Below are 27,142 nucleotides of genomic sequence, written 5' to 3' on the forward strand. Positions count from 1 at the left end.
CTGCTTCCCGTGTGGATACCCAGTAATCGGTTTCCCACCCAGAACAGTTTTCAGCTCCCTGGCGTTCAAATTTCACTACTTATCAGAATTTGTCACATGTAAACCCGCCTAAAAACAATCCTCTGTGTACTTAGAGGACTTAAATAGCTTAAAGGGCAAGGAAACAAATTTAAGAAGTAGCTAGAAATGTTGTATATTATGTTTTGTGTAGCCATGGGGGCAGCCATTCAAAATACAAGGAAGTAAAAATTAGGTTTCGGTTCGGTATTCGGCCGAATCTTTCACAGAGGATTCAGGGGTTCCATGGCGAATCCAAAATAGTGTATTCGGTGCATCCCTAGTTTTAACATTCACCCTTTGTCCTAATAAATGGGTCATGGGTTATTTGCCAGTGAAGGGGCACCTTAACAATATTATTTCAATGATTAAAGGAAAACTATACCCCCAAAATTAACATTTAAGCAACAGATAGTTTATATAATATTAAGTGATATATTAAAGAATCAAACTGGAATATATATTTCAGTAAATATTGACCTTTTACATCTCTTGCCTTGAACCACCATTTTGTGATGGTCTCTGTGCTGCCTCAGAGATCACCTGACCAGAAATACTGCAGCTCTAACTGTAACAGGAAGAAGTGAGGAAGCAAAAGACACAACTCTGTCTGTTAATTGGCTCATGTGAGTCAATGGCAATTTTCTCTTTATGATTACCCAATGGCACATACTACTAAAAAAGTATATTATTATGAAAATGGTTTATTTACATGAAGCAGGGATTTACACATGCTGTTTTATGCGATATTTTTTTGTTGGGGGTTATAGTTTTCCTTTAAACCCCTTCTATAACCTAAACCTTTACTTTAGTATTTCAGTGAGAACAGGACTTCTTTTTTCCATCCATGAATCCACAAATATTCTGAAATTAGAGCTCTTAGAAAGCATATTGATGAACCAATTAAAAGAAGACAAGTCCACAATTATTAGGACAGGGACATGAAGCTTTTTTAGACAGGAAGTCAACATGCTCAGGGGCCTGTTGGCTAAAAGCCCACAATTGCTGGGACTTGGAGTACACAGCCCCTCTCTAGCCAATTGCAAAGGAGCAGAGAGGAAGCCACCAGTCTAAAGACCAGGGGTCCCCAAACTATTTTACCCACGAGCCACATTCAACTGTAAAAAGATTTGGGGAGCAACACAAGCATAAAGAAAAGTCACTGGGATGCCAAATAAGGAGTGTGATTGGCCATTTGGTAGCCCCTATGTGAACTGAGACTACAGGAGGCTCTGTTTGGCAGTACAACTGGTTTTTATTAGGGATGTAGTGAATCCACAATTTTGGATTCGGCCGAACCCCTGAATCCGTCGCAAAAGATTCAGCCGAATAATGAACCGAATCTGAATTTGCATATGCAAATTAGGGGTGGGAAGGGTAAAATTTTTTATTTCCGTGTTTTGGGACAAAAAGTCATGCAACTTCCCTCCATGCCCCTGCTGCCGGGCAGAAGGATTCGGCCGAATCCGAATCCCACTGAAAAAAGTTGAATTCCGAATCGAATCCTGGATTTGGTGCATCCCTAGTTTTTATGGAACCAAAACTTGCCTCCAAGCCTGGAATTGGAAAAAAAAGCACCTGCTCGGAAGCAACTGGGGGCAACATCTAAGAGGTTGGTGAGAAACATATTGCTCGCAAGGGATTGGTTATGGACCACTTCTATGGACAAATGATCACGTACACAAGATTACAAAATAAAGCACTGACAAAAGAAACCTTTAATGGGATTTCTTCCCCCATAACAATTGCCGAGCGGTTCTTCAACATAAGTGCTATTGAGTGTATAGCTTAGCCGTTTCTAAGCAACGATTTAACCAAATTAAACGGATATCTTACAGCGCACCGCCAATGGTTCTTCCAAACAAACTGAAGGAAAAACTAAACAGAAAAAAAAATGTTTCACTTTTGGAACATTAACTATGGTACTTTGGAGAACATTCAGCATCAGACTGTCCATGGTAAACAATCAGTATTCATCCAGAGTGTCTGCTCTGGGGATGGACAGGCCCCGCTCTTTTAAAGCCTGCACCTTCAGCTTCTCCGCTTCATTCTTGCTCTGCTGCTCGATGCGCTGATCCTCTAGGATTTCCTCTATGGAGACCTGATGGAGAGGGGTGTCGCTTTCTTTCTCCAGGTCCTACAAGGAAGAAAGGGAAATGCAAGATGAAACTTCTACAATGCAGCGAGTATATTGCATTAAAGGGGACCTGTTGCCCAAAAAAATTATTCAGAATCCTATTTTATCACATAAGTCAAGCAAAATAAACTTTAATTACACTATATAAATTATTTGAAGCTTGTTTACTTTAGACTGGAACCTCATAATTATAGGAAAACGATCAGAAGCGCACTTAAAGGAGAAGTAAACCCCCTGGGTGCAAAAACCCTCCCCCCCTCCCCTGTGTTGCTTCCCCTCCCTCCTCCCCCCTGGCCTACCCGTCCCTCTGGGCAAATGGCCCTAACTTGTTACTTACCCTTCTGCGCAGGTCCAGTCTACGGAGTTCACAGATGCCATCTTCTTCCACGCGATCTTCTTCCTGCTTTGACCGGCGCATGCGCCAAAAGTCACGAAATCGGAAAACTTTTTGACTTTTGGCGCATGCGCAGTAGATCCATACCGGCGAAATGCTCCTACTGCGCATGCGCCAAAATGCCGGTCAAAGCAGGAAGAAGATCGCGTGGAAGAAGATGGCGTCTGTGAACTCCGTAGACTGGACCTGCGCAGAAGGGTAAGTAACAAGTTAGGGGCATTTGCCCAGCAGGACAGGTAGGCCAGCGGGGAGGGGAAGCAACACAGGGGGGGAGGGTTTTTGCGCCCAGGGGGTTTCCTTCTCCTTTAAGGAGCACCGGTGATCCTTAACGATCCTGATTGTTTTCCTATACGGCTACCCAGAGTGGAATGGTTCTACCGGACGGCGGGTAATGATTTTCTCTCCCTCCTACATTTGGTGTTCCGATGCGTGTATTCTCTCTTAGTAATTCATAATTATAACAAGCAGGCAGGAGTAATGTTGTGGACACTGTTATTAAGACAAGCCTTGTATCATCTCAGAATCTTGTTTGTGCACCAGAATGAGGGAACTGATGTCCATCCCCATGTCCTGGTTACACAATTAAATGGTGAAGTTACACAATTAAATGGTGAAGAGAACTGGGGAATGTGGGGAGAGCAGTGACATCTAGGAAGTGCTGAATGGAAAGTGAAAGTAATTGTCTGAGGAGGGACAGACTATATTTGATTGACAGCTGAGATTTTTAAACGAGCTTACAACAACTATGAATGCTTTAATAATAAAAAAAAGAAATTGGATTTTGTGTTTAATTTGAAAAGGACTTTTATTATACAGCTTTTTGTGTCTGGGTGACAGGTCCACTTTAAGTAATTCAAACTTCATCCCAAAAACACTATTTTACACAATTGAGGCAATATCGCTTAAACCGAGACTGAGCCAGTTTATTATTTCAGATGTAGAAAGGATCATGGATCACTAGGCCACTGATGCAGCCCTGGGAATAATGGATAATGAATGCCCCTTTGTATCAGTGCAGTTCACCTTCGTTGCCTGGAAATGGTTGAAAATGCGTGGCCACCTGCTGGCAGCAAAGGATTCTGCTGCTTGAAACCTGAGGTACCATTTTGTTTTATTTCTACTTGGCATATTAAGTGCTCAGTAAAATCATCAGTCTATGCGCAACCAAAACGACTTACAATCTCGCCCAGCAGGACCACGTTCTCCCCCCGCACAACAAAAATTCCTCGTGGTATGTCACCATATTTCTTGCCGACATGGATTCTCTCCACGGTCTGATGCAACACAAGATTTGCTAATTTGGCAGAAAAGAATGAAAAGCAGAGTGAACAAGGACATCATGGTGGGCTGGCAATTTTACATCATATTCCATAGACTATAGTTTAGTGCACACAGCTACATCCCTTTACATAGCAAAACAATATTCTCCATATTACCCATTAAAGGAGGGGGGTTCACCTTTAAATTAACTTTTAGTATCATGTAGAATATGATATTCTAAGACCATTTGCAATTGGGTTTCATTTTCTGGGTTTTGAGTTATTTAGTTTTATATTCAGCAGCTCTCCAGTTTGCAGTTTCAGCAATCTGGTTGCTAGGGCCCAAATGACCCTAGCAATCATACATTGATCTGAATAAGAGACTGGGATATGAATAGAAGGGACCTTAATAGAAAGATGATTAATAAAAATAAGCAATAATAATAAACATGCAGCCTTACAGAGCATTTGTTTATTGGATGGGGTCAGTGACCCCCATTTGAAGCTGGAAAGAGTCGGAAGAAGAAGGCAAATAATTAAAAAAAACATAATGAAGACCAATTGAAAAGTTGTTTAGAATTGGCAATTCTATAACATACTAATAGTTAACTTAAAGATGAACCTCTCCTTTACGTAAACTTTTAGTATGTTATAGAAGGGCCAATTCTAAACAACTTTTCAATTGGTCACTTTTTCTTTCATATAGGTTTTGAATTATTTGCCTTTTTCTTCCGACTCTTTCCAGCTTTCAAATGGTCACTGACCCCATCAAAAAACAAACAAACAAATGCTCTGTAAGGCTACAAATGTATTGTTATTGCTACTTTTTATTACTCATCTTTCTATTCAGCCCCTCTCCTTTTCATATTTGAGTCGCTTATTCAAATCAGTGCATGGTTGCTAGGGTTATTTGGACCCTAGAAACCACAGTACTGAAATTGCAGACTGGAGAGTTGCTGAAAAGCTAAACTAAATAACTCAAAAACACTTTGCCAATTGTCAAAATATCAATCTCTACATTATACTAAAAGTTTTTTTAAAGGTGAACATCCCCTGATTTGTTCTTTTACTACTGTATTTAAACTGAATGTTTTAGTTGCAGGTCTGAAGGATGCGCCATACGATATGAGCCTAAAATCTGCACATCTATGGCCAGCTTAAAGGAGAACTACACCCTAAAAATGAATGTGGCTAAAAATGCCATATTTTATATACTGAACTTAGTGCATCAGCTTAAAGTTTCAGCTTGTCAATAGCAGCAATGATCCAGGCCTTCAAACTTGTCACAGGGGGTCACCATCTTGGAAAGTGTCTGTGACACTCACATGCTCAGTGGGCTCTGATTGGCTGTTGAGAAGCTAAGCTTAGGGGTCGTCACTAATTATCCAGCAGAAAATGAGCTTCCCCTGTAATATAAACTGATGCTACAGGTTTGCTGATTATTAAATTCTGATGCTAATTGCACTGGTTTCTGTGCTGCCATGTAGTAATTATCTGTATTAATTACTGATCAGCCTTATATTGTGACATTTCTATTCTATGTGTACTGTATATTGTGAGTGGGTCCCTAAGCTCAGTAAGTGACAGCAGCACAGAGCATGTGCAGTGAATCAGCAGAAAAAAAGATGGGGAGCTACTGGGGCATCTTTGGAGACACAGATCTTTACTGCTAAAGGGTTGTGGTTGCCTTGGGCTGGTACAGAAGCACAAAACATATATGTACTACATTTCTAGCTACTTCTTTAGTTTAACTTTCCTTGTCCTTTAAGGCCAGTGGCACACTATGTACTTCAGCCTCAGTAGGTAGTTCTTGTAAAAGATCACTCTGGTGTTACTTCTCGAAGTCACACGGGCGGGGTAACTCACCAAATTGGTCAATGCTCCTTAGATATCCTATAAGGGTCCTCCCATCTCTCAGTAAGACCAAGTGTTTTTCTGGAAGAACAGAGGAAAATAGAATTGGTCTGTATGACAAACAGTGACTGAAGCGCGAGTGTCACATAATGACCTAGTGAGGGGCTCATATAAAGGACACATTTTACTGTGGGCCAATCATTTTGCTTCTAAAGGGAATCTACATCCCCATGCACAGTAAAAGGAAATTGAATTCCAGGCAACTTTCCAATACGTGTACCTTAAAGGAACAGTTAAGTGTAAAAATAAAAACGGGGTAAATAGACAGGCTGTCCAAAATAAAAAATGGTTCTTATATAGTTAGTTAGCTAAAAACCGGTATATGTCTGGCTGATTATATTCTCTGCATTGCTGATTCTGACTCCTGAAACAAAGTAGCAGAAACCAGTAAAGAGATCCAGAGGAGAAGTGACCCCTGCCACTGTGTTTTTAGAGTCAGGACAAGAATAAACATATATTGTTTCCAATAGTAATTACGTTTACCAATGATTTAAACTGAACTTTGTTTGGAAGGAACAGGTCAGTATAAAAACAAAAACTATGTAAATAGACAGGCTGTGGCCCTGGTGCGGGACGTGCCGCCGGGCCCCGCCCCCCTCTGTACCTGATTATTTTATCCAAAATTGGCCGATGCGGCCCGAAATTGGCAGTGCGCGAGCTGCCGGGGGGCCCTGAGGGGGTGCGGGCCCTGGCCCAATTGCACCCCCTGCTCCCCCGGTAGTTCCGCCACTGTCTTTTCCTCTCCTGAACCGAACAACTAACTTTCATTTTACAATAAAAGACAATGCAAATGTTTTATAAATTAGGTTTCAGATTAAGTACTCAACTAAATCATTTGTGGGGAAACTTGGTTTTCAGCTGTAAGATTCCCTCCAAGATCTAACAGTGTAAGGGCCCCTTAGTTCACATTTAGGGCTCTTACAGACGAGCGTATTCTAGCTGTGCTCCCCTGCGTTCCAGTTTAATGCGTTCAACCGCAGGGGATCGCAGGAGTAGACGCACTGAATTATTTTCACACAGGCGCATGTAAGTGCCGAACGCAGGTTTTGACACAGCATGTTGCATTTCTACTGCACTCTGCGCTTACATGCGTCTATGTGAGTACAGCCACGTTGAAAAGAATTTAGTGCGTCTACACCTGCGCTCACCTGCGGCTGAACGCACGAAACCAGAATGCAGGGGAGTGCAGATAAAACTGCTCGCCTGTAAGAGCCCACACAGGGCCAGCAGCAAGTGCGTATGAAGCAATTTTCACAACCATTAATTTAAAGAACAAGGTAACCCCAAAATAAAAATTTTGCCTAGTAAAAAAACCATAATTCTAAGCAACTTTCCAATATATATTTAAAATATTTAAATAGCTTTTAAAGTTATTTGTAAAAACAGTTGCTACTGAAAGCAGCATTTGCTGAACTTCTGGTTGTTACTTTTTAATCAATGTTGCAAAAGCCTTAGTTCCCCAGCAAAGACAGGTCTGTTAATCAGCGTCTTACATTGTATATCAACAGTCTGAACCACCAGTGGAGACATGGGCAGACACTGCTTTCAATAGCAATACATATAAAAATAACTTAAAAACCATAGAAAATATGTCTATTGCAAAGTTGTTTAGAATTAGGTTTCCTTTTAGGAGCAAAAACATTATTTTTGGGGTTGACTTTCCCTTTAAAACAAAACTGCAATTACACAGAAGGGGATAAGCAGCAGCTTATTGTAAAATCACTATAGGTGTCGACCAATTAACATCCAGGATGACCTCTGCAATCACTAATCACAGCTGGAAGCATTTACATTTGCCAGTATAACAGGAGTGGCACCCCATGTCAGCCAATCAAACGTTTGCTTTTAGTGATGTGCATTCAAGGCAGTTTATTAGAACTAATTGCTATCCAGTTGCTATTCCTGGATAAAAATACATAAAAGGGCAAGGCAAGCCCAAAATAAAAATGTACCTAATTAAAAAAAAATAATTCTAAGCAACTTTCCAATATACATTCAACACAAATGTTTTAAGGTTTTTAAGTTATTTGTAAAAACAAATGCTATTGAAAGCATTTGATTAACTCCTTCTTGTTACTTCTTAAACAATGTCGCAAAAGTCTTGGTTCCGTAGCAAAGACAGGTCTGTTAGTCAGTTGCCTTGTCTTACATTGTATCAACAGTTATTAAAGGTTACATGAACTGTTAATATGAATGAATTTTGTTACAACAGCGCCACCCGATGTTCTTCTGCTTAGGAGAGATTTGAGAAAGGTTTCTGTTTTTCCTAAGCAGAAGAAAATCAGAGCAGCCTTCTCCTGACAACTTCATTGACTACTTGGTGGTCAGACTGGTCGGAAAATGACCAGCAGGTGGCGCTGCTGTAACAAAATTCATTCATAATAAATAATGAATATACATTGCAAAAGTGCTTAGAATAGAACTCATCAATATTATGTTCACTTATTTTTAGGGATGCACCGAATCCAGGATTCTGCCTTTTTCAGCAGGATTCGGGTTCGGCCGAATTCTTCTGCCCGGCCGAACCGAATCTAATTTGCATATGCAAATTAGGGGTGGGGAGGGAAATCACGTGACTTTTTGTCATATAACAAGGAAGTAAAAAATGTTTCCCCCTTCCCGTCCCTAATTTGCGTACGAATCTTTTGCGATGGATTCGGGGGTTCGGCCGAATCCAAAAAAATGGATTCTGTGCATCCCAACTTATTTTAAAGGTTTACTTATCCTTTAACTTTGAGAAGTTGAAACAAATCAGAGAGAGAGAGAGAGAGAGTGTGTGTGTAATAAAGGCTTTAATGGCCCGTAATTACTAGAACTGTATGTTTAAGAATTTCACCTAGAGGATTTAGGAACATTAAGGGGCAGATTTATCAAGGGTCGAATTTCAAAGTAAAAAATTCTTCGAAATTCGACCATCGAATTAAAATACTTTGAATATCGAAGTCGAAGGGTTTTTCACAGAATTTGGCCATCAAACTAAGTAAAATCAGTCGATCGAACGATTAAATCGTTCGAAACGAACGATTTTAGTGTATGATCGATCGATTTTACTTCGATGTGAAAAGACTTAGAAAAGTGCATTAAAAGGTCCCCATAGGTTAACATAGCACTTCGGCAGGTTTAATTTGGCGAACTATTGAAGTCGGAGTTTTACTTCGAATTTCGAATTTTTTTGCTTCGAAAATGTCCTCGAATTCACTTTCGACCCTTGATAAATCTGCCCCCTAAGAGTAAATTCAGACAGGTTTCTTTTTCACCCCAGGAAATATGTGCTCCCCATGGAAAACAAAGCTCCTGAAATACTTTTACATTCCAGCACAAATAGCTGAATCTACACTTAATCTCCCCACAATTGAGCTATTCAAAGCATTACCTCCACAAATTCCCATTCACAGCAATTGAAAGTCATTTTGGGAGCTTTGTCATCGGTGGGGAGTTCAGAATTGTCGAGTGAAATAAAGCACCCTTGTCTGACATCTCTGTAAAGGAGAAGGAAAGGCTTAAAGGGGTGGTTCACCTTTAAGTTAACTTTTAGTATGTTATAGAATGGCCATTCCAATTCTAAGCAAGTTTTCAATTGGTCTTAATTGTTTATTTTTTTTTTATAGTTTTTGAATTATTTGCCTTCTTCTGATTCTTTCCAGCTTTCAAATAGGGTCACTGACCCCCATCTAAAAACAAATGCTCTGAAAGGCATTGTTAATGCTACATTTTATTAATCGTCTTTCTTTTCAGGCCTCTCCTATTCATATTCCAGTCTCTTATTGAAATCAATGCATGGTTGCTATGGTAATTTGGAAACAGCAAACTGGAGAGCTGCTGAATAAAAACCACAAATAATAAAAATTGAAAGCCAATTTTAAATGGTCTCAGACTATCCTTCTGTACATCATACTTAAAGTTAATTTAAAGGAGAACAATCCCAACAATTCGTTAGTCAACCCTTTACTACAATCATGGGGGGGTGTCTAAGAAACTAGCATGTCCAAGTGATTCAACCTTCCCTTCTGCTATAAGGATTTTTGTCATTAAAAGGACACAATACTTGTCCCTTGCTGTACTGCTAGTTCAGACTCCTGTAACAGTACAGCAGAAGGCAGCCGATTTTAAGAGATGTAGAAAAGAATTGGCTTCTGCCTTTACATTTCAAAAGTCAGACCCAGAAAACAGCATGGGGCCAATTAATAAATACAACTGACATTTACGAAGAACTGAAAGAAACTAGAATGAATGTACCATTGGAAAGATGTTCAGAATAACATGTTTCCTTCAATATGGAGAAGACAGATTTTTAGGTGCAGTTGACCTTTAGTAAGTGCGTTGCTAAGGCTCTGCAGTTTGCCATTTGGCTGGTTGCTAGGGAATAGACAATTGCCAGACAATAGACATGGAAGAGGCTCAATATAAACTATTATAATGATTGAAATTAGTCTAAGAATGAGTTTATTGTCATGCTTCATGCTGGTGTAATGCATGTGTCTCTTAGGGCAGAGACACACGCTTAGATTCGGGGATATTTAGTCGCCCAGCAATAAATCGCCTCTTCTTCGGGCGACTAATCTCCCCAAACTGCCTCCCGCCAGCTAGACTCTAAATTGCTGGCGGGATGGCACTTGGAGTGCCTCACGAGGAAACTTTAGGCGACTTCGGAAAACAAAGCACTCCAAGTCTTCTTCGGGCGACTAATCTCCCCAAACTGCCTCCCGCCAGCTAGACTCTAAATTGCTGGCGGGATGGCACTTGGAGTGCCTCACGAAGAAACTTTAGGCGACTTCGGAAAACAAAGCACTCCAAGTGCCATCCCGCCAGCAATTTAGATTCAAGCCGGCGGGAGGCAGTTCAGGAAGATTAGTCGTGGGGCGACTAATCTCCCCGAATCTGAGTGTGTCTCTGCCCTAAGCCTTAAAGTGATTGTTCACCTTTAAATTAATTTTTAGTATAAAAAGTATTAGAGGGATGTCCAGAGATAATTTGCAATTGGTTTCCATTTTTTATTAATTGTGTTTTTTGTGTTATTTAGCTTTTTATTCAGCAGCTCTCCAGTTTGAAATTTCAGCAGTCTGGTTGCTAGAGTTCACATTCCCATAGCAACTATGCATTGATTTGAATAAGAGACTGGAATATGAATAGGAGAGGCCTGAATAGAAAGAGGAGTAATAAAAAGTAATAATAACAATATATTTGTAGCCTTACAGAGCATTTGGTTTTTAGATGAGGTCAGTGTCCCCCATTGAAAGCTGGAAAGAGTCAGAACAAGAAGGCAAATAATTAAAAAAAATAAAATAAAAAAAAAAAGATATAATGAAGGCCAATAGAAAAGCTGCTTAGAATTGGTAATTCCAGAAGGTATAAAAGTAAACTTTAAAGGGGTTGGTGACCTTCAAATTAATTTTAGTATGATGTAGAGAGTGATATTCTGGGACAACTTGCAATAGGTTTTCCTTTTTTTTTTTTATTATTTGTGGTTTTTAAGTTATTTAGCTTTTTATTCAGCAGCTCTCCAGTTTGCAGTTTTAGCAGTCTGGTTGCTAGGGTTCAATTGGCCCTAGCAACCATGCACTGATTTGAATAAGAGACTGGAATATGAACAGGAGAGGCCTGAATAGAAAGCGGAGTAATAAAAAGTAGCAATGACAATACATGTGTAGCCTTACAGAGCATTTGTTTTTTAGATGGGTCAGTGACCCCCATTTGAAAGCTGAGAAGAATCCAGAAAAAAAGGCAAATAACTCAAAAACTATAAAAAATAAATAATGAAGACCAATTACAAAGTTGCTTAGAATTGGGCATTATATAAGATACTAAAAGTCACCTTAAAGGTGAACTACCCCTTTAAACTACAACTCCCAGAATACACCATTAGGAGAGGTGGGAGGTAAGTCCCTGACTTCTGTGCATCCGCCTCGGGATTCCTAATCGTCATTAAGCAGCACACAGCGCACTAGTTGTGGGAATTTATACTGACTGTCTATATCCTCTATGAGGCTGGCGGTCCCGGGCATATAATTCATCCTCTTTTTCCGACCCTCCACGGGCCACTACCTCAAAGCGAACACCTCACAAATCTGGACTCCAGAAACACCGTAATTCTACTTAAAAAAAAAAAACGGCACTTCCGGCGGGACGGAGCCTTGTGAAGGGAGGTGATTATGTATGTGACGTCATTCTAAAGCGTTTCGCGAAGCGTTGTGCTGTATTTCCTGTTTCATCTTATTGGCAGTCGCGCTGGCGTGGGCGGGGCTACAAAAGGCTCCCGGCCAACTAGAAATCCGAGCTCAATTATGTCGCCGCATCTGCTCAACGATGATTGGTCGTTCCAAGGTCTTCACTCTCTGAATGGATGGAATGACTTTTACATGATGCTCTGTTCGTGCGTAGTACCAATGACCCCGGATGACAATCAGTTCCTCCTCACTTTTCATTGGCCGCAAGCGGCAGACAAGGGCGTTTCTAACAGAGCGCATTTGTGAACGATTGGCTGTCTGGTGTCTACGTTCGCGCTGATTGGCTGTAGGCGTGGTGCCAGAATCTTACTGGTCGCGTCGGCGCAGTAATCATTCGCTTAGTCTCCGGCTCCCTGAATTGAAGGGTTGATGTCCGCGCACAGGCATGTGGAGGGAGGTGGGGGATACTATGGAGGTGCAGGTGCCGATGTGCTGGCCAGGCAGCGGGGGGAAGGTGAGGCAGCCTGGAGGACTGGATATTTCCCACAGGAGGCGGAGAGAAGCTGGGCCGGAGGAGGGACAGGGGGTGGAGCCCCGGGAGCTCAGGTGAGTAATAGGATAAGTCAGAAAGCAAAGTCATCAGGTAAAGTGTCTCCTGCGGCCCTCCAGCCTTTTAACTACAACAGCCTGACCTGAAGCAGAATGGGGGGAGGGGCCAGTTTGTAGATTCCACGTGGATTTTATATCTGCCTGTGTGTTCATCTCTATACATCCCCTATACATCTCTATGCAGTCCCTATACATCTCTATGCAGTCCCTATACATCTCTATACAGTCCCCATACATCTCTATGCAGTCCCCATACATCTCTATGCAGTCCCTATACATCTCTATACAGTCCCTATACATCTCTATACAGTCCCTATACATCTCTATGCAGTCCCCATACATCTCTACACAGTCCCTTTACATCTCTATGCAGTCCCTATACATCTCTATACAGTCCCCATACATCTCTATACAGTCCCCATACATCTCTATACAGTCCCCATACATCTCTATACAGTCCCCATACATCTCTATACAGTCCCCATACATCTCTATACAGTCCCTTTACATCTCTATACAGTCCCTATACATCTCTATACAGTCCCTCTGTAGGGCTACCATGTTATTGCTATTGTTTCTCTGTATCATTTTTCTTTCTCTTTAGACTCTCCTCTGTTTATATTCCAGTCTCACTTTCAAACCATTGCCTGGTTTCCAGATAGCTGCTGAAATCCCTTAATGGGACCAATAAACATCCCCATTAACCAGTAATCTTGACAAATGGAGGATAATCTCACCAAAACTTTGATGTTGTTGGGCACAAACCATGGCATTGGCACTGGGAACAAGACATGACATTGGGGGGGCAGGGGACAAGACATGACATTGGGGGGCAGGGGACAAGACATGACATTGGGGGGCAGGGGACAAGATATGACATTGGGGGGCAGGGGACAAGACATGACATTGGGGGGCAGGGGACAAGACATGACATTGGGGGGCAGGGGACAAGACATGACATTGGGGGGGCAGGGGACAAGACATGATATTGGGGGGCAGGGGACAAGACATGACATTGGGGGCAGGGGACAAGACATGACATTGGGGGGCAGGGGACAAGACATGACATTGGGGGGCAGGGGACAAGACATGACATTGGGGGGGCAGGGGACAAGACATGACATTGGGGGGCAGGGGACAAGACATGACATTGGGGGGCAGGGGACAAGACATGACTGGGGGGGGGCAGGGGACAAGACATGATATTGGGGGGGCAGGTCACAAGACATGATATTGGGGGGGCAATGGACAAGACATGACATTGGGGGGGGGCAGGGGACAAGACATGACATTGGGGGGGCAATGGACAAGACATGACATTGGGGGCAATGGACAAGACATGACATTGGGGGGCATGGGACAAGATGACATTGGGGGGCAGGGGACAAGATGACATTGGGGGGCAGGGGACAAGATGACATTGGGGGGCAGGGGACAAGATGACATTGGGGGGCAGGGGACAAGATGACATTGGGGGCAGGGGACAAGACATGCCATTGGGGCAGGGGACAAGACATGATATTGGGGGGGCAGGCACAAGACATGATATTGGGGGGGCAGGCCACAAGACATGATATTGGGGGGGGGCAGTGGACAAGACATCATATTGGGGGGCAGGGGACAAGACATCATATTGGGGGGCAGGGGACAACACATGACATTGGGGGCAGGGGACAACACATGGCATTGGGGCGGGCAGGCCACAAGACATGATATTGGGCGGGCAGGCCACAAGACATGATATTGGGGGGGCAGGGGACAAGACATTAAATTTGGGGGGGCAGGGGACAAGACACGACATTGGGGGGACAGGGGACAAGACATATTGGGGGGGCAGGGGACAAGACATGATATTGGGGGGGGCAGGGGACAAGACATGACATTGGGGGGACAGGGGACAAGACATGATATTAGGGGGGCAGGGGACAAGACATGATATTGGGGGTGCAGGGGACAAGACATATTGGGGGGCAGGGGACAAGACATATTGGGGGGGCAGGGGACAAGACATATTGGGGGGCAGGGGACAAGACATATTGGGGGGCAGGGGACATGACATTGGGGGGCAGGGGACAAGACATAAGATTGGGGGCTTTATGAGAGATTTCTTTCTAGTTGTATTGGGTACATATAATACATATAATATCATTACAGTCATACAGATACAATCTGTGTGATGCAGACAGATACCTGATTGGAATTATTACACAATGAACTCGTATAAGGCAGTAAGGGCAGGACAAATTCCTTTCAGCAGTTTCATACGGAAGCTTCACATGTGCCTAAAGGTGGCCATAGACGTAACAATTACAAAAAAAAGATCATTCCAAGAAAGATTTTTTGTTTCAATACACACGTGTAGAGCTGAATCATCAGATATACAGGTAGAATTCTAACTTTATCTGGCGACTCCGCACTAACAATGGCCGATGTTAAGATGCCTTCAAAGGCGCCCGATCAAAATTTTCCGTCCAGCCTGATCGACAAGCCGACCGGTATTCAAGTCTTCTGTTGATATCGGTCGGATCTTTTCCCACCGAATATCGTACGAAAATTCACTTTGTACGATATTATCTGTGCGTCTATGGCCACCTTTAGGCCAACAGCAATTTAAACACCAAACACAGAATGTAACTGTTTTTGAATGATCTTGTGCAGCAGCCTCGCAGTCCTGAGTGAATTTATCTCTCATGTCTACCTTTTCCTTTCCAAGTAGGTAAATGCCAGTGAATTAATTATTATTTCCTACACAGTTGTCTTTTATTTTCAGATCTTTCTTCCTGCCTAATTGTCACCTGCCAATACAGTTATTGGCAGAAATCCGTAATAAAGGCTCCAGATTAAGTGTTGATAAACAACATGTGTCCCAATACTAATTGTTCTACTTCTCCATGGCTGACAGTCAGGACTGCCATCAGAAATTGCAGGGCCCCATACGACAAAATTTCCTGGCCCCCCTGGACTACGCCCACCGCAAGCCCCACCTACAGGTCCGCCCTCCCCACCACACAGTAAAAGAACAAAAAAAAATATTGGTGGCTAGGGTTCCCACATGTTAATAAAAAGTAAAAAGTTATTGGTGGTCAGGGCCCCCATAAAAAAACATTTGTGACCAGGCCCCCCCATTAAAAAATATTGGTGGCTAGGACCCCGCATGAAAAAAAAAAAATTGGTGGCCAAAATTGTTAGCCAGGGCCCCCCCCCACACATTATAAGAAAATTAGTGGCCAGGGCCCCTTAAACGTCCATGCCTTCCCAAAGTCAGCAGCTCTCAGAAAGATGGGGGGCCGGCTAATCAAGTAAGTGTGGCGTGGTCGGGGCCCCCTACAACTCTCCCCCCTGTCCCCCCCTGATGGCTGCCCTGCTGACAGTTGGTGCATGACTGACAGTTGGTGCTCTGATGTTACTAAGTTGCATCAAAGTGTAAAGCACCAGGCTAAATATATGCCACTGACTTCCTTGATCCAGTTTACAATGTCCCTTCCTGGAGAGAAGTTAATCAGATTATTTTATAATGAGACATTGTCTACAGGGCTAAACTTAAAGGGTTGGTTCACCTTTAACTTAATTATTATAGAATGCCTGATTCTAGGCAACTTTTCAATTGGCCTTAATTTTTTTCTTTTTTCTTTTTTTTTATAGTTTTTGAATCATTTGCCTTCTTCTGATTCGTTCCAGCTTTCAACTGTCACTGACCCCACCTAAAAACAAATAAATAAATAATAAAATAAATATATATAAGGCTACAAATGTATTGAGACCCTGTCCTATTCATATTCCAGTCTCTTATTTATTTCAAGGCATGGTTGCTAGGGTAATTTGGACCGTAGCAACCATATTGCTGAAACTGCAGACCGGAGAGCTGCTGAATAAATAGCAAACTAATTTAAAAACCACAAATAATAAAAAATGAAAACCAATTGCAAATTGTCTCATAATATCACTCTCTGCAACATACTAAAAGTTGACACAAAGGTGAACAACCCCTTTAGACCTGTTCTGAAATATGGTGTCGAGTCGGATTAAGAGACAACAACTTGTTTAGCAGCTGTGAACCTAAAATTCCATGAAAGATATTTAGAGCTGTTTAGATAAATAACATCTGTGGGATACAGATGACTTCAGAGCTGAAGGAGCCAGTGATGGCAATCAAGGCTAGTAGGAAGAGATGGCTTTATCCAAGAAGGTCTTTTGCTCAGTGAGACCCTCCAGAAATAGGTGCTGGGTGACAGTGGGGGACTGGAGGGGGCTGTTGTTGCCAAAAGGCAATGGTGAACTCTGGTAGTGAACAGGTCTGCTCTGCTCATGTAGACTTTTGTTAAAGGGAAAAAAATGTTTTTTCCAAAATACATCAGTTAATAGTGCTGCTCCAGCAGAATTCTGCACTGAAATCCATTCTCAAAAGAGCAAACACATTTTTTTACATGAAATCTTACATGGGGCTAGACATATTGTCATTTTCCCAGCTGCCCCAAGTCATGTGACTTGTGCTCTGATAAACTACCACTACACTGCAAGTTGGAGTGATATCACCCCCTCCCTTTCCCCGCCATCATCAGAACAATGGGAAGGTAACCAAATAGCAGCTCCCTAACACAAGATAACAGCACCCTGGTAAATCTAAGAACAGCACTCAATAGTAAAATCCAGGTCCCACTGAGACACATTCGGTTATATTGAGTAGGAGAAACAACAGCCTACCAGAAAGCAGTTCCATCCTAAAGTGCTGGCTCTTTCTGAAAGCACATGACCAGGCAAAATTACCTGAAATGCACCTACACACCAATATTACAGCTAAAAAAAAAATACACTTGCTGGTTCGGAATGAAATTTTATATCGTAGAGTGAATTATTTACAGTGTCATTTAGTAATAAAAACGACATCATAAAAATCACAACAGAATCCCTTTAAACTAGATTTTGGTGCCTTCAGCAAGAAGCCGCTCACAAAATTCACCTTTGCTCAGTATAAAGGGGATATAAAACTTTATAACCACATTAAAAATTGCTGGACTATAACTCCCTGCACATTCCAAAATATTATCATGGGTTAATGCTTTCTTGGGTCTAGCGATATACAGTCTGGATTCTTAAAGCAACAGTGCTTGATTCATTTTCCCCCATGGTCAGTGGCAAGAGGATCCTGGCTGCTCTGTGTATGCTTGACTCCCTATAACTCATATAATTACATTTGGAGACAGGAGGCACATTTCTTTAAGCTGTGATCACCTAATCAGCACTGGATCCACCCTTGTGATGCGTAATTACTATTATAGCAAACAAAAGCCGCACAGTAACGTCCGTCAGTATGTACCATTCAGTGAATGACGTAAGGGAGGTACCTGCCGTGGCACGTTCCTTTGCTTGTCATTTCATACCTCTGACTCACTGACTATTCCTCCTACTAGCCCGGCCCCTTACACAATGGCATAACCAGCATCTCCAGGTAGCATACACACAGGCGTTATTCTAACACCAGCTAAAGCTGATTCAGACTTTCCTCTTAATTTCCCTAAGGTAAGATACGATATTCACCACTGTATACTGTATATGGAAGGCAAGCCTATATTTGATATAGCAGGTGATTAATCACATTTTCTTTGTACAGGGCCTGGGGGTTTCTGTATAACAGATCTTTCTGTAATTCGGATCTTTATACCTTAAGTCTACTGGAAATCCTGTAAACATTAAATAAACCCAATAGGCTGGTTTTGCTTCCAATAAGGATTAATTGTATCTTAGTTGGGTTCAAGTACAAGCTGTTGGGTTCAAGTACAAGTACTGTTTTATTATAAATTATATATGGATTATCTGGATGAAATGGAGTCTATGGGAGATGGACTTTCCATAATTCTGAGCCCTGTGGATAACGGGTTTCTAGATAACGGATCCCATACCTGTTCTTTTTCATGTTAATGTGGTGGGTGCGAAGGTGAACCTGTAAGTCAGGAGGGTCTGCCTCTTCTGTAAAGCTTATATATATTTATATTTAGGACATTGAGACAAATTGTGCCTTAAGCTAAAAATGCCTTAAGGTGGCCATACACAGGGAGATCCGCTCGTTTAGCCAAATGAGCAGATCTCTCTCTGATATGCCCACTTTGAGATGGGCAATAGGCTGATCAGATTAGAATGGAGGCAATACGGTCAGTTGGATCATGGGACCACATCAATAAACAGATGCAGCCACGATCCGAAGGGATTCTGGCTGACTTTCAGGTCATTGTCTTGTTGGAATATCCAACCCCTGTGTAACTTCAACTTTGTGACTGATGCTTGAACATTATCCTGAAGAATTTGTTGATATTGGGTTGAATTCATCCGACCCTCGACTTTAACAAGGGCCCCAGTCCCTGAACTGGCCACACAGCCCCACAGCATGATGGGACCTCCAGCAAATGTGACAGTAGGTAGCAGGTGATTTTCTTGGAATTCGTTGTTCTTCTTCCGCCATGCAAAGTGCTTTTGTCATGACCAAATAACTAAATTTTTGTCTCATCAGTCCAAAGCACTTTGTTTCAAAATGACTGCGGCTTGTCTAAATGAGCTTTTGCATACAACAAGCGACTCTGTTTGTGGCGTGAGTGCAGAAAGGGCTTCTTTCTCATCACCCTGCCATACAGCTGCTGAATTGTAGAACAATGTACAGATACACCATCTGCAGCAAGATGATCGAACAGGTCTTTGGAGGTGACCTTTGGGTTGTCTGTAACCATTCTCCCAATCCTCCGCATATGCTGCTCCTTTATTTTTCTTGGTCTGCCAGACCTGGGTTTTACAGCAACTGTGCATGTGGCCTTCCATTTCCTGATTACATTCCTTACAGCTGAAACTGACAGTTTAATCCTCTGAGATAGCTTTTTGTAGCCTTCCCCTAAACCATGATACTGAACAATCTTTGTTTTCAGATCTTTTGAGAGTTGCTTAGAGGATCCCATACTGTCACTCTTCAGAGGAGTCAAACAGAAGCACAACTTTTAATTGGCCACCTTAAATACCTTTTCTCGTGATTGGACACACCTTCCTATGAAGTACAAGGCTTAACAAGCTAATCCAACCAATTTGGTGTTGCCAGTAGTCAGTACTGAGCAGTTACATGCATTTAAATTAGCAAAATTACAAGGGTACCCAAGTTTTTGCACAGCCAGTTTTTCACATTCGATTTAATGTCATACAACTGAATACTGCTTCACTATAATTCTTTGTTCAGAAAACACCCCAGTACTGAGCAGCTGGGAAATGAAAGACATACCACTGTTATCTTTTTTTGTGAAAGCTCCGAACTACGGAATGGCTGTTATCCAGAAGCTCTGAATTACGGAATGGTCTCCCGTAGACTCCATTTTATCCAAATAATCCAATATTTAATTTTTCTCTGTGATAATAAAACAGTGCCTTGTACAGTACTTGATCCAAACTAAGTTATAATTAATCCTTATTGGAAGCAAAACCAGCCTGTTGGGTTTATTTAATGTTTAAAGGATTTTCTAGTAGACTTAAGGTATGAAGATCCAAATTATGGAAAGATCCATTATCTAGAAGTCTGGTCCCGAGCATTCTGGATAACAGGTCCCATATCTGTATATATAAAAAAAACTGGTGTTGCTTTCCGCTCAAAAAAGCCCATAATACGTGTAGCTTTCAGCCAATACTAACGTAGACTCGGTGGCTGTAGATAGCATCCATGGAATGTAGGTAGAACCCCCACTTCCTGTTTTTCTATTCTCTCAGAACTCAACATATTCCAGCTACAGTCCAAACAACTGGTCCTGTTCTGGCCATCCACAGCATCCATATCCCGCTAACTACCCTGCTGGAGATCAGGTGTGTATAGATCTATGACACAGGATCTTGGTGCTCATATTTAAGGGCTCATTGCTACATAGGTGACTCTTCTGCCGGTACATTATATGTTTATTTTTAATTTCTAGGTGCAGAGGATGGAATCTTATACAAATGGCTCCTATGGATCTCCTTATGCCCCAAACTCTATGAATCCCACTTATGCTTGTGTCCCTCAGCCAAATCAGTACTACCCACCTCCTCCACAAGCCCCTTATTCAGTCGATCCCTACAAGCAATCCGTGGGGAACCCTCAAGCACAACCTCAGTGGGGTTACCCTCCTCAGCACGGCTATCAAGGTGTCTCCCAGAATCCGCAGGGATACTCACCATATGCCCCTCATCAGGTAAGAAGATGAAATGTATAAACAAGCAGGACTCCCATTGCCCCCTGAGCTACAGCAATGATCTGCATTGGGAAGCAGATTGTGATTGGATGGACCATCCAAGACATCACTGATGACATAACAGGGATTCCCAGTGACCTTAAAGGGATACTGTCATGGGAAAAATATTTTTTCAAAATGAATCAGTTAATAGTGCTGCTCCAGCAGAATTTTGCATTGAAATCCATTTCTCAAAAGAGCAAACAGATTTTTTTATATTCAATTTTGAAATCTGACATGGGGCTAGACATTTTGTCAATTTCCCAGCTGCCCCAAGTCATGTGACTTGTGCTCTGCCAAACTTCAATCACTCTTTACTGCAAGTTGGAGTGATATCACCCCCCCCCAGCAGCCAAACAAAAGAACAATGGGAAGGTAACCAGATAACAGCTCCCTAACACAAGATAACAGCTGCCTGGTAGATCTAAGAACAACACTCAATAGTAAAAACCCATGTCTCACTGAGACACATTCAGTTACATTGAGAAGGAAAAACAGCAGCCTGCCAGAAAGCATTTCTCTCCTAAAGTGCAGGCACAAGTCACATGACTGGGGGCAGCTGGGAAATTGACAAAATGTCTAGCCCCATGTCAAATTTCAAAATTGAATATAAAAAAATCTGTTTTCTCTTTTGAGAAATGGATTTCAGTACAGAATTCTGCTGGAGTAGCACTATTAACTGATGCGTTATGAAAAAAACATGTTTTCCAATGACAGGATCCCTTTAAGGTGGTGCAGATTCCTAACATTTAGTCATATAATAGATACAGACACTACTCTTACGATTCCCTAATGCAGAGGGCAAATCCTCTGTATTATTTGGTATATGCAGCAAGGTGTATTTAGAAAACATAAGTGGGTCAATGCTATTCTGTACATGCAGCTGATTGCTAATGTCAGGGACCCTGTAAACAATCTGTTCATATGGGAAACTGGATTGTTTCAGAACGAGGAAGTAAAAATATATAAGATAAAAACAATGTCCGTTTTGTGTTGAATACTATTTGTCGAATTAATCTTATCTTTCAAGAAACAACACATTACAATAGTCAGACTTTTAAAGGAGAACTTAACCCTACAAATGAATAGGGATAAAATGCCATGTTTTATATAGTGAACTTGTTGCACCAGCCTAAAATTTCAGCTTGTCAATAGCAGCAATGATCCAGGACTTCAAACTTGTCACAGGGGGTCACCATCTTGGAAAGTGTCTGTGACACTCACATGCTCAGTGGGCTCTGATTGGCTGTTGAGAAGCTAAGCTTAGGGCTCGTCACTAATTATCCAGCAGAAAATTAGGTTGGTCTGTAATATAAGCTGATGCTACAGGGCTGATTATTAAATTCTGATGCTAATTGCGCTGGTTTCTGTGCTGCCATGTTCTAATTATCCACATTAATTACTAATCCGCTTTACTGTGACATTTCTATTCTATGTGTACTGTATATTTTAAGTTAGTCCCTAAGCTCAGTAAGTGACAGCAGCACAGAGCATGTGCAGTGAATCAGCAGAAAAGAAGATGGGGAGCTACTGGGGCATCTTTGGAGACACAGATCTTTACTGCTAAAGGGCTGTGGTTGCCTTGGGCTGGTACAGAAGCACAAAACATAACGTACAACATTTCTAGCTACTTTAGTTACACTTTCCTTGTCCTTTAAAAGGATCAACTGATCAAACCAATGAACCAATCTGATTCCTTACTTTCAGCAGGAGACGGTGCCTCCCTACCAGTACCAAGAAGCAGCCTCTGGCCTCCACCAAGCAGCAATGCCTCAGCACAGCCCCCAAGGTGAAGGCTGGGTTTATGGTGTCCCTAACCCTTACCACTGGCCCACTGCTCCTCCAGTTCACCACAATCCAGCTAACACTCATTATGTCTCCGGGGGCAGAGCAGGATGGCCTGGAGCAGACATACCAAATGCTTCGTATGATCTAAAGGTAAGTAGAGCTAAGCTTCAGACTGTCTTAATGACCTGCACTGTTAATTATCTATGGATAATGAGTGCATGCTTTGAGGCAGTAACCCCAGGTGCAGTGATTACTATCACTAAGGGGTCTATTTATTATGCTGTGTAAAAAGCGGGTGATGTTGCCCAGAGCAACCAATCAGCAATTAGATTTCAACAGGAAATAAAAGTAAAGATCTGATTGATTGCTATGAGCACTATCACTGGTAATGCTTCACCCCTTTTTTTTTTTTTTACACACCGTGATACATAGACCCCCCCTGAGAAGAACTGCACATGGAGTATAAACAGCCAAATAATACATTTTCCCAAAATGATAAAAATGTGGAATCTGTTTTGCTGACAGTTAAAGGGAAGCTGGCATTAGACAAAGCTTGGATCTATTGAGAGCTGCTCACATACCCCAAGCTGTAGGTGTAGTCACCCTAACACAGAAAACCGTAGGATAGAATGCACCTGACAGGGGTTACATGGGGTCAACTTTGTGCCCACACTATATAATCAATCAAATAAACAATGGTGTGTAGCTCTGTTCTTTGAACAAAAATCATAGATCAAATAGAGAAGAAAAAAGTGGTCAATCCCAGGAAAACCCCCAGTCCAAGGGTTACCAATCGTCTCAGGAAATATACAGAAAATTCAAATAGGAAGAGACCCACTTCTAGTCAAGCAGTAGCCCGAGTATTTATAAAGTTAAAAAGACTTTATTAGGACATACATTAGCCTAAAACGTTTTGTTCCTGAATGGACACTTACTCATAGGCTTATGAGTAAAGGTGGCCATACACGGGCCAATAAAAGCTGCCGACAGAGCGTGTCGGCAGCTTATTGGCCCGTGTATGGGGCCCCCGACGGGCTTCACCGATCGAGATCTGGCCGAAAGTCGGCCAGATCTCGATCGGATAGGACGAAAAATCCCCTCGGATCGCGGCCGCATCTGTTCGTTGATGCGGTCCCGCAATCCAACCCCCGTTTCCCATGCGTTAGGATCCGATCGTTGGGCCCTAGGGCCCACGATCGGATCAGCCCGATATTGCCCACCTCGCTAAACGAGCGGATATCTCAGTGTATGGCCACCTTTAGTGCCCATTCAGTCACGAAACGCATCAGGCTAATGTATGTCCTAATAAAGTTTTTGTAACTTTATAAATACTCGGGCTACTGCTTCACTACATAATCCCAGGCTTTAAAATTAAGCAAAACAGAGAACGTGATAGTAGATGGGGGCATAGTAGAAACACTGTTTTTCAGGTTCATGCTCCTTTTTGTTTCTGCACATAAAAGGTACCACTTGACTGGCTTGTGTTTTTATTTATTGCTGGTGATATCTGAATTCACAGTATACAGCAATATACACTATTTTATGTCTTTTACCTTGGTATTTTAGGTAACCGCTATGCAGAGTGTCTCCCCATATAACAATAATCAGGTTCTTCTTTTTTCCTTTTATACATTTCAATATGTAAACACTGTTTGATTATTATTATTATTTTAGGATCCATCGCAGGCCCCTAATTACAACAGACAAAGACCTCCTTATCAGTCCTACCACCCTGAGACACCCCAAACCGTTGCACCGTCTGAACCCAAGCCCAATCCCCCAACTCCATATTACAGCGGCTCCCCCCAAATGTACAACAGGAAGGAACCTCCAAGCCAAGAACCTGCCAGCAGAGCCAAAGAAGTTGATCCTGATCCCATGCACAATCACCCGGCCATTGCTAAAATTAACCAGGTTTTAGAGAAGGTGGTGGATCTGGAGAGAGAGGTGGATGAATTTGTGGGGCGGAAAACCGACATGAGTTACCGCTATTTGGAAGAGCTGCTGACCAAGCAGTTATTGGAATTAGATTCTGTAGAGACTGGAGGGCAGGAAAACATCCGTCAGGCCAGGAAAGAAGCTGTGAACAAACTGCAGTCCATCCTAGAAAGACTGGAGAGAAAGGGGTTTTAATTGGACAAAAACCCTGCAAGGTCCCTTGGGATAGACTGAAACATATGTGGGACTGTTTGGGACGCCCAGACATGATAGAAATATCTGGATTTTAATGACACCACCAGCAGCCATTAGACTGAACTGTGTCCATCTGGGAAAAGCATGTACAGAAAGCACTAGGCTTGTCCCGATATCACAGATAATCCTAATGGCAGAAGCAGGATTTGTATTTGTAATAATGTGGGGGAAAGGCAAACAACGTAAACTGCTCACCTAGGCATTCATTGTTATTATTATTATTATGACAATTTAAAATGGCTTTCGTTATACCAGAAACTTGAAGAACACATCCCTGGAAAGACTTGATTGAAAAGGGTCGGTTATGTTAAAGGTACACTGCCATCATTCCTCTAGAAAGGAGCTGCCTCTGCTTCATCCCTGCTCTGCTTCATGGACCAGAATGTATGGGTATGTTTTATATATATATATATATATATAGTTAAACCGCACACACTTTTTTTTCTTTAATATACGAAAAGTGGTTTATTTAACGTTTCAGCCCTTCAGTCTTCTTTTTCCTGAAGACGGGCCGAGTTGAAGGGCTGAAACGTTGAATAAACCACTTTTCATATATTAAAGTGTGTGCAGTTTAATTTTGGAAGGTACTGTATCACAATTCTCCCCTATTCAGAAACAGCATGTCGGTAGAACAAAATACATGCTGCCGTTAACTCGTGGAAAATTCATCTACTAAATTATGCAGCAGGGCAGCCCTGACCCTTATCTGTTGCTGGGTGTATTACTTCTAGTGAATTTCTTGTGCACACAATAAGGCCTATGGCATATGTAACGTTTCTCCACCACCTTTTAACAACCAGAGAAAGGCCGGATGCCTCTATGCCACCTATCACTTAAATGAATGTAAACTGGCCATAGCTTTTTGGGACAAGGTTTCAACCCAAAAGCACATTTGCATGTTCTGCTGCTGGAACCGGCTATTCATGACATTTGCCAGAGGAGAAATGTTAAATGTGTCACATCTTTTAGGGCTGTTGGGATTCTCAGCTGGCTGAAAAGTGGCAAAAACCACCCCGGTTTTCATTAATTTTAAATGAAAGAAAAGGCATCCCTGCGAATTTAGATATGACAGAATCCCTCAAAATAACCTATTGAGTAATATGTGCTCGCTGATAATCCTGAGCACCCCCACCACTGGTGCTGGAGAAATGAAAACGGTCGCTGGTTACTTTCTGTGTTGAGGAGCCAATGAGAAAGAAGTATATATGGTAATTACATTGACGTCACGCTTAGGTGAAATGTATACTCATTTCAATTGGCTCCCCAATGCATAAGAGCAGCCACTGCTGGACTATCAGGGGTGCGCTGGTCTGGGCTTCGAGATGCCATATCTTTTGATAGGTATGTTATAATGTAGTTTTTAATGAATTCTCCATAACTTTACTGAGACTTCTTCTCATCATTTAAATGGGAAATGCCTGAAATAGCCAGTGCAGATACTTTTTAGCCCGAAAACAATTTTAGGGTTGAAAAGCACCTCTACCAGAGATTTCAGGCAGTTCAAGAGAATGAGAACCAAAGGAGGTGCTACTGAGAATCACTTACGTGTGCCATAAGCCTTACTACCTGGGATCATGTTTATCTGTCAAACAGAGTTTAAACTAGTGAGGATCAAGCTGTATCTGCTGGGTACAGATCTACAGAGGAGGCTTAGGCACCTGCCTTGTACACAGCCAGTTAGATGTCTAAATCATTGTTGGGTCCATAGCCTTCAGCCCAGGCACAGCTGGTAGCATCTTCCCAGGGACTATCGAGTATTCCTTGCAGCCATATTGTAAAGAGAGCGTCTTGGATTATGTTCTATCATGTGCCTACTTGTTGTGCATTGATTAAGTAAAGCCACCTATCAGACCCTTGTGTAAAAAAAAAAAGAAGCTATTTATAAGAGATGATGGGGCACAGCTATCTTCTTTAGGACTCCCTCCTGCCCAAAGACTTCTATCGCCAGCCTTGTGTTAGGGAAATCTTATTTATATTGTATAGCGTGTGCAGAATGGAGGCCAGTACGGGAACCTAGAGATTTGGGGTTATCTTGTAAAGAAAAAAAAATGACAATCTTAAATGTTGTTATAATGATCTTAATTAGTTACAAAGAGAAAACTCAGGAAAATGGTGTTGTCACATGATTCAAGTTGTCCGACCTTATTGCAAAGTATAGCGTAACGTATGACAAAAGTATACAAATCACTGTTGCCCTATCCTACAAATCCTTTGAAGCTCACTAAGCGTTGTGCTGTTTTGGGCTAAAGGTCGTTAGCTTGCACTGGGGGAAATTTAGATTATCCTGTAAAAAATGTAAAAAGACATAAACCTGTTACATTTGCTAAATAAAGCCATATTTGAATGAATCCATGAAAGGCTTGCCTTGCTGCTTTCTTTATTTGTATGTTCAACAGTGC

General features: G+C 42.0%; 2 protein-coding genes across 4 annotated transcripts; one reads left to right on the forward strand and one right to left on the reverse strand.

The window, feature by feature from the left end:
• Positions 1–1,752: 1,752 nt before the first annotated feature.
• lsm1.L (LSM1 homolog, mRNA degradation associated L homeolog) lies at positions 1,753–11,874 on the reverse strand. The gene is given in 4 exon segments (NM_001098694.1): positions 1,753–2,194; positions 3,767–3,882; positions 5,714–5,782; positions 11,727–11,874. Coding segments are annotated over 4 exon segments (402 nt in total). The 5' UTR covers positions 11,773–11,874; the 3' UTR covers positions 1,753–2,023.
• A 330-nt stretch (positions 11,875–12,204) lies between these two features.
• Positions 12,205–27,091, forward strand: bag4.L (BAG cochaperone 4 L homeolog). 3 transcript variants are annotated; one of them, XM_018253596.2, is made up of 5 exons: positions 12,205–12,531; positions 20,266–20,358; positions 20,466–20,723; positions 22,470–22,700; positions 24,225–27,091. In XM_018253596.2, exons 1-5 carry the CDS (start codon positions 12,355–12,357, stop codon positions 24,681–24,683), a joined length of 1,218 nt encoding a protein of 405 aa, XP_018109085.1. In that variant the 5' UTR covers positions 12,205–12,354; the 3' UTR covers positions 24,684–27,091. The 3 variants fall into 3 exon arrangements, with proteins under 3 accessions (XP_018109085.1, XP_018109086.1, XP_018109087.1); XM_018253597.2 differs by having other exon boundaries at positions 22,473–22,700; XM_018253598.2 differs by lacking the exon at positions 20,266–20,358.
• Positions 27,092–27,142: the final 51 nt, after the last annotated feature.

The sequence above is a fragment of the Xenopus laevis genome, chromosome 3L (genome assembly GCF_017654675.1).
Source record: "Xenopus laevis strain J_2021 chromosome 3L, Xenopus_laevis_v10.1, whole genome shotgun sequence".
Classification (NCBI taxonomy): domain Eukaryota; kingdom Metazoa; phylum Chordata; class Amphibia; order Anura; family Pipidae; genus Xenopus; species Xenopus laevis.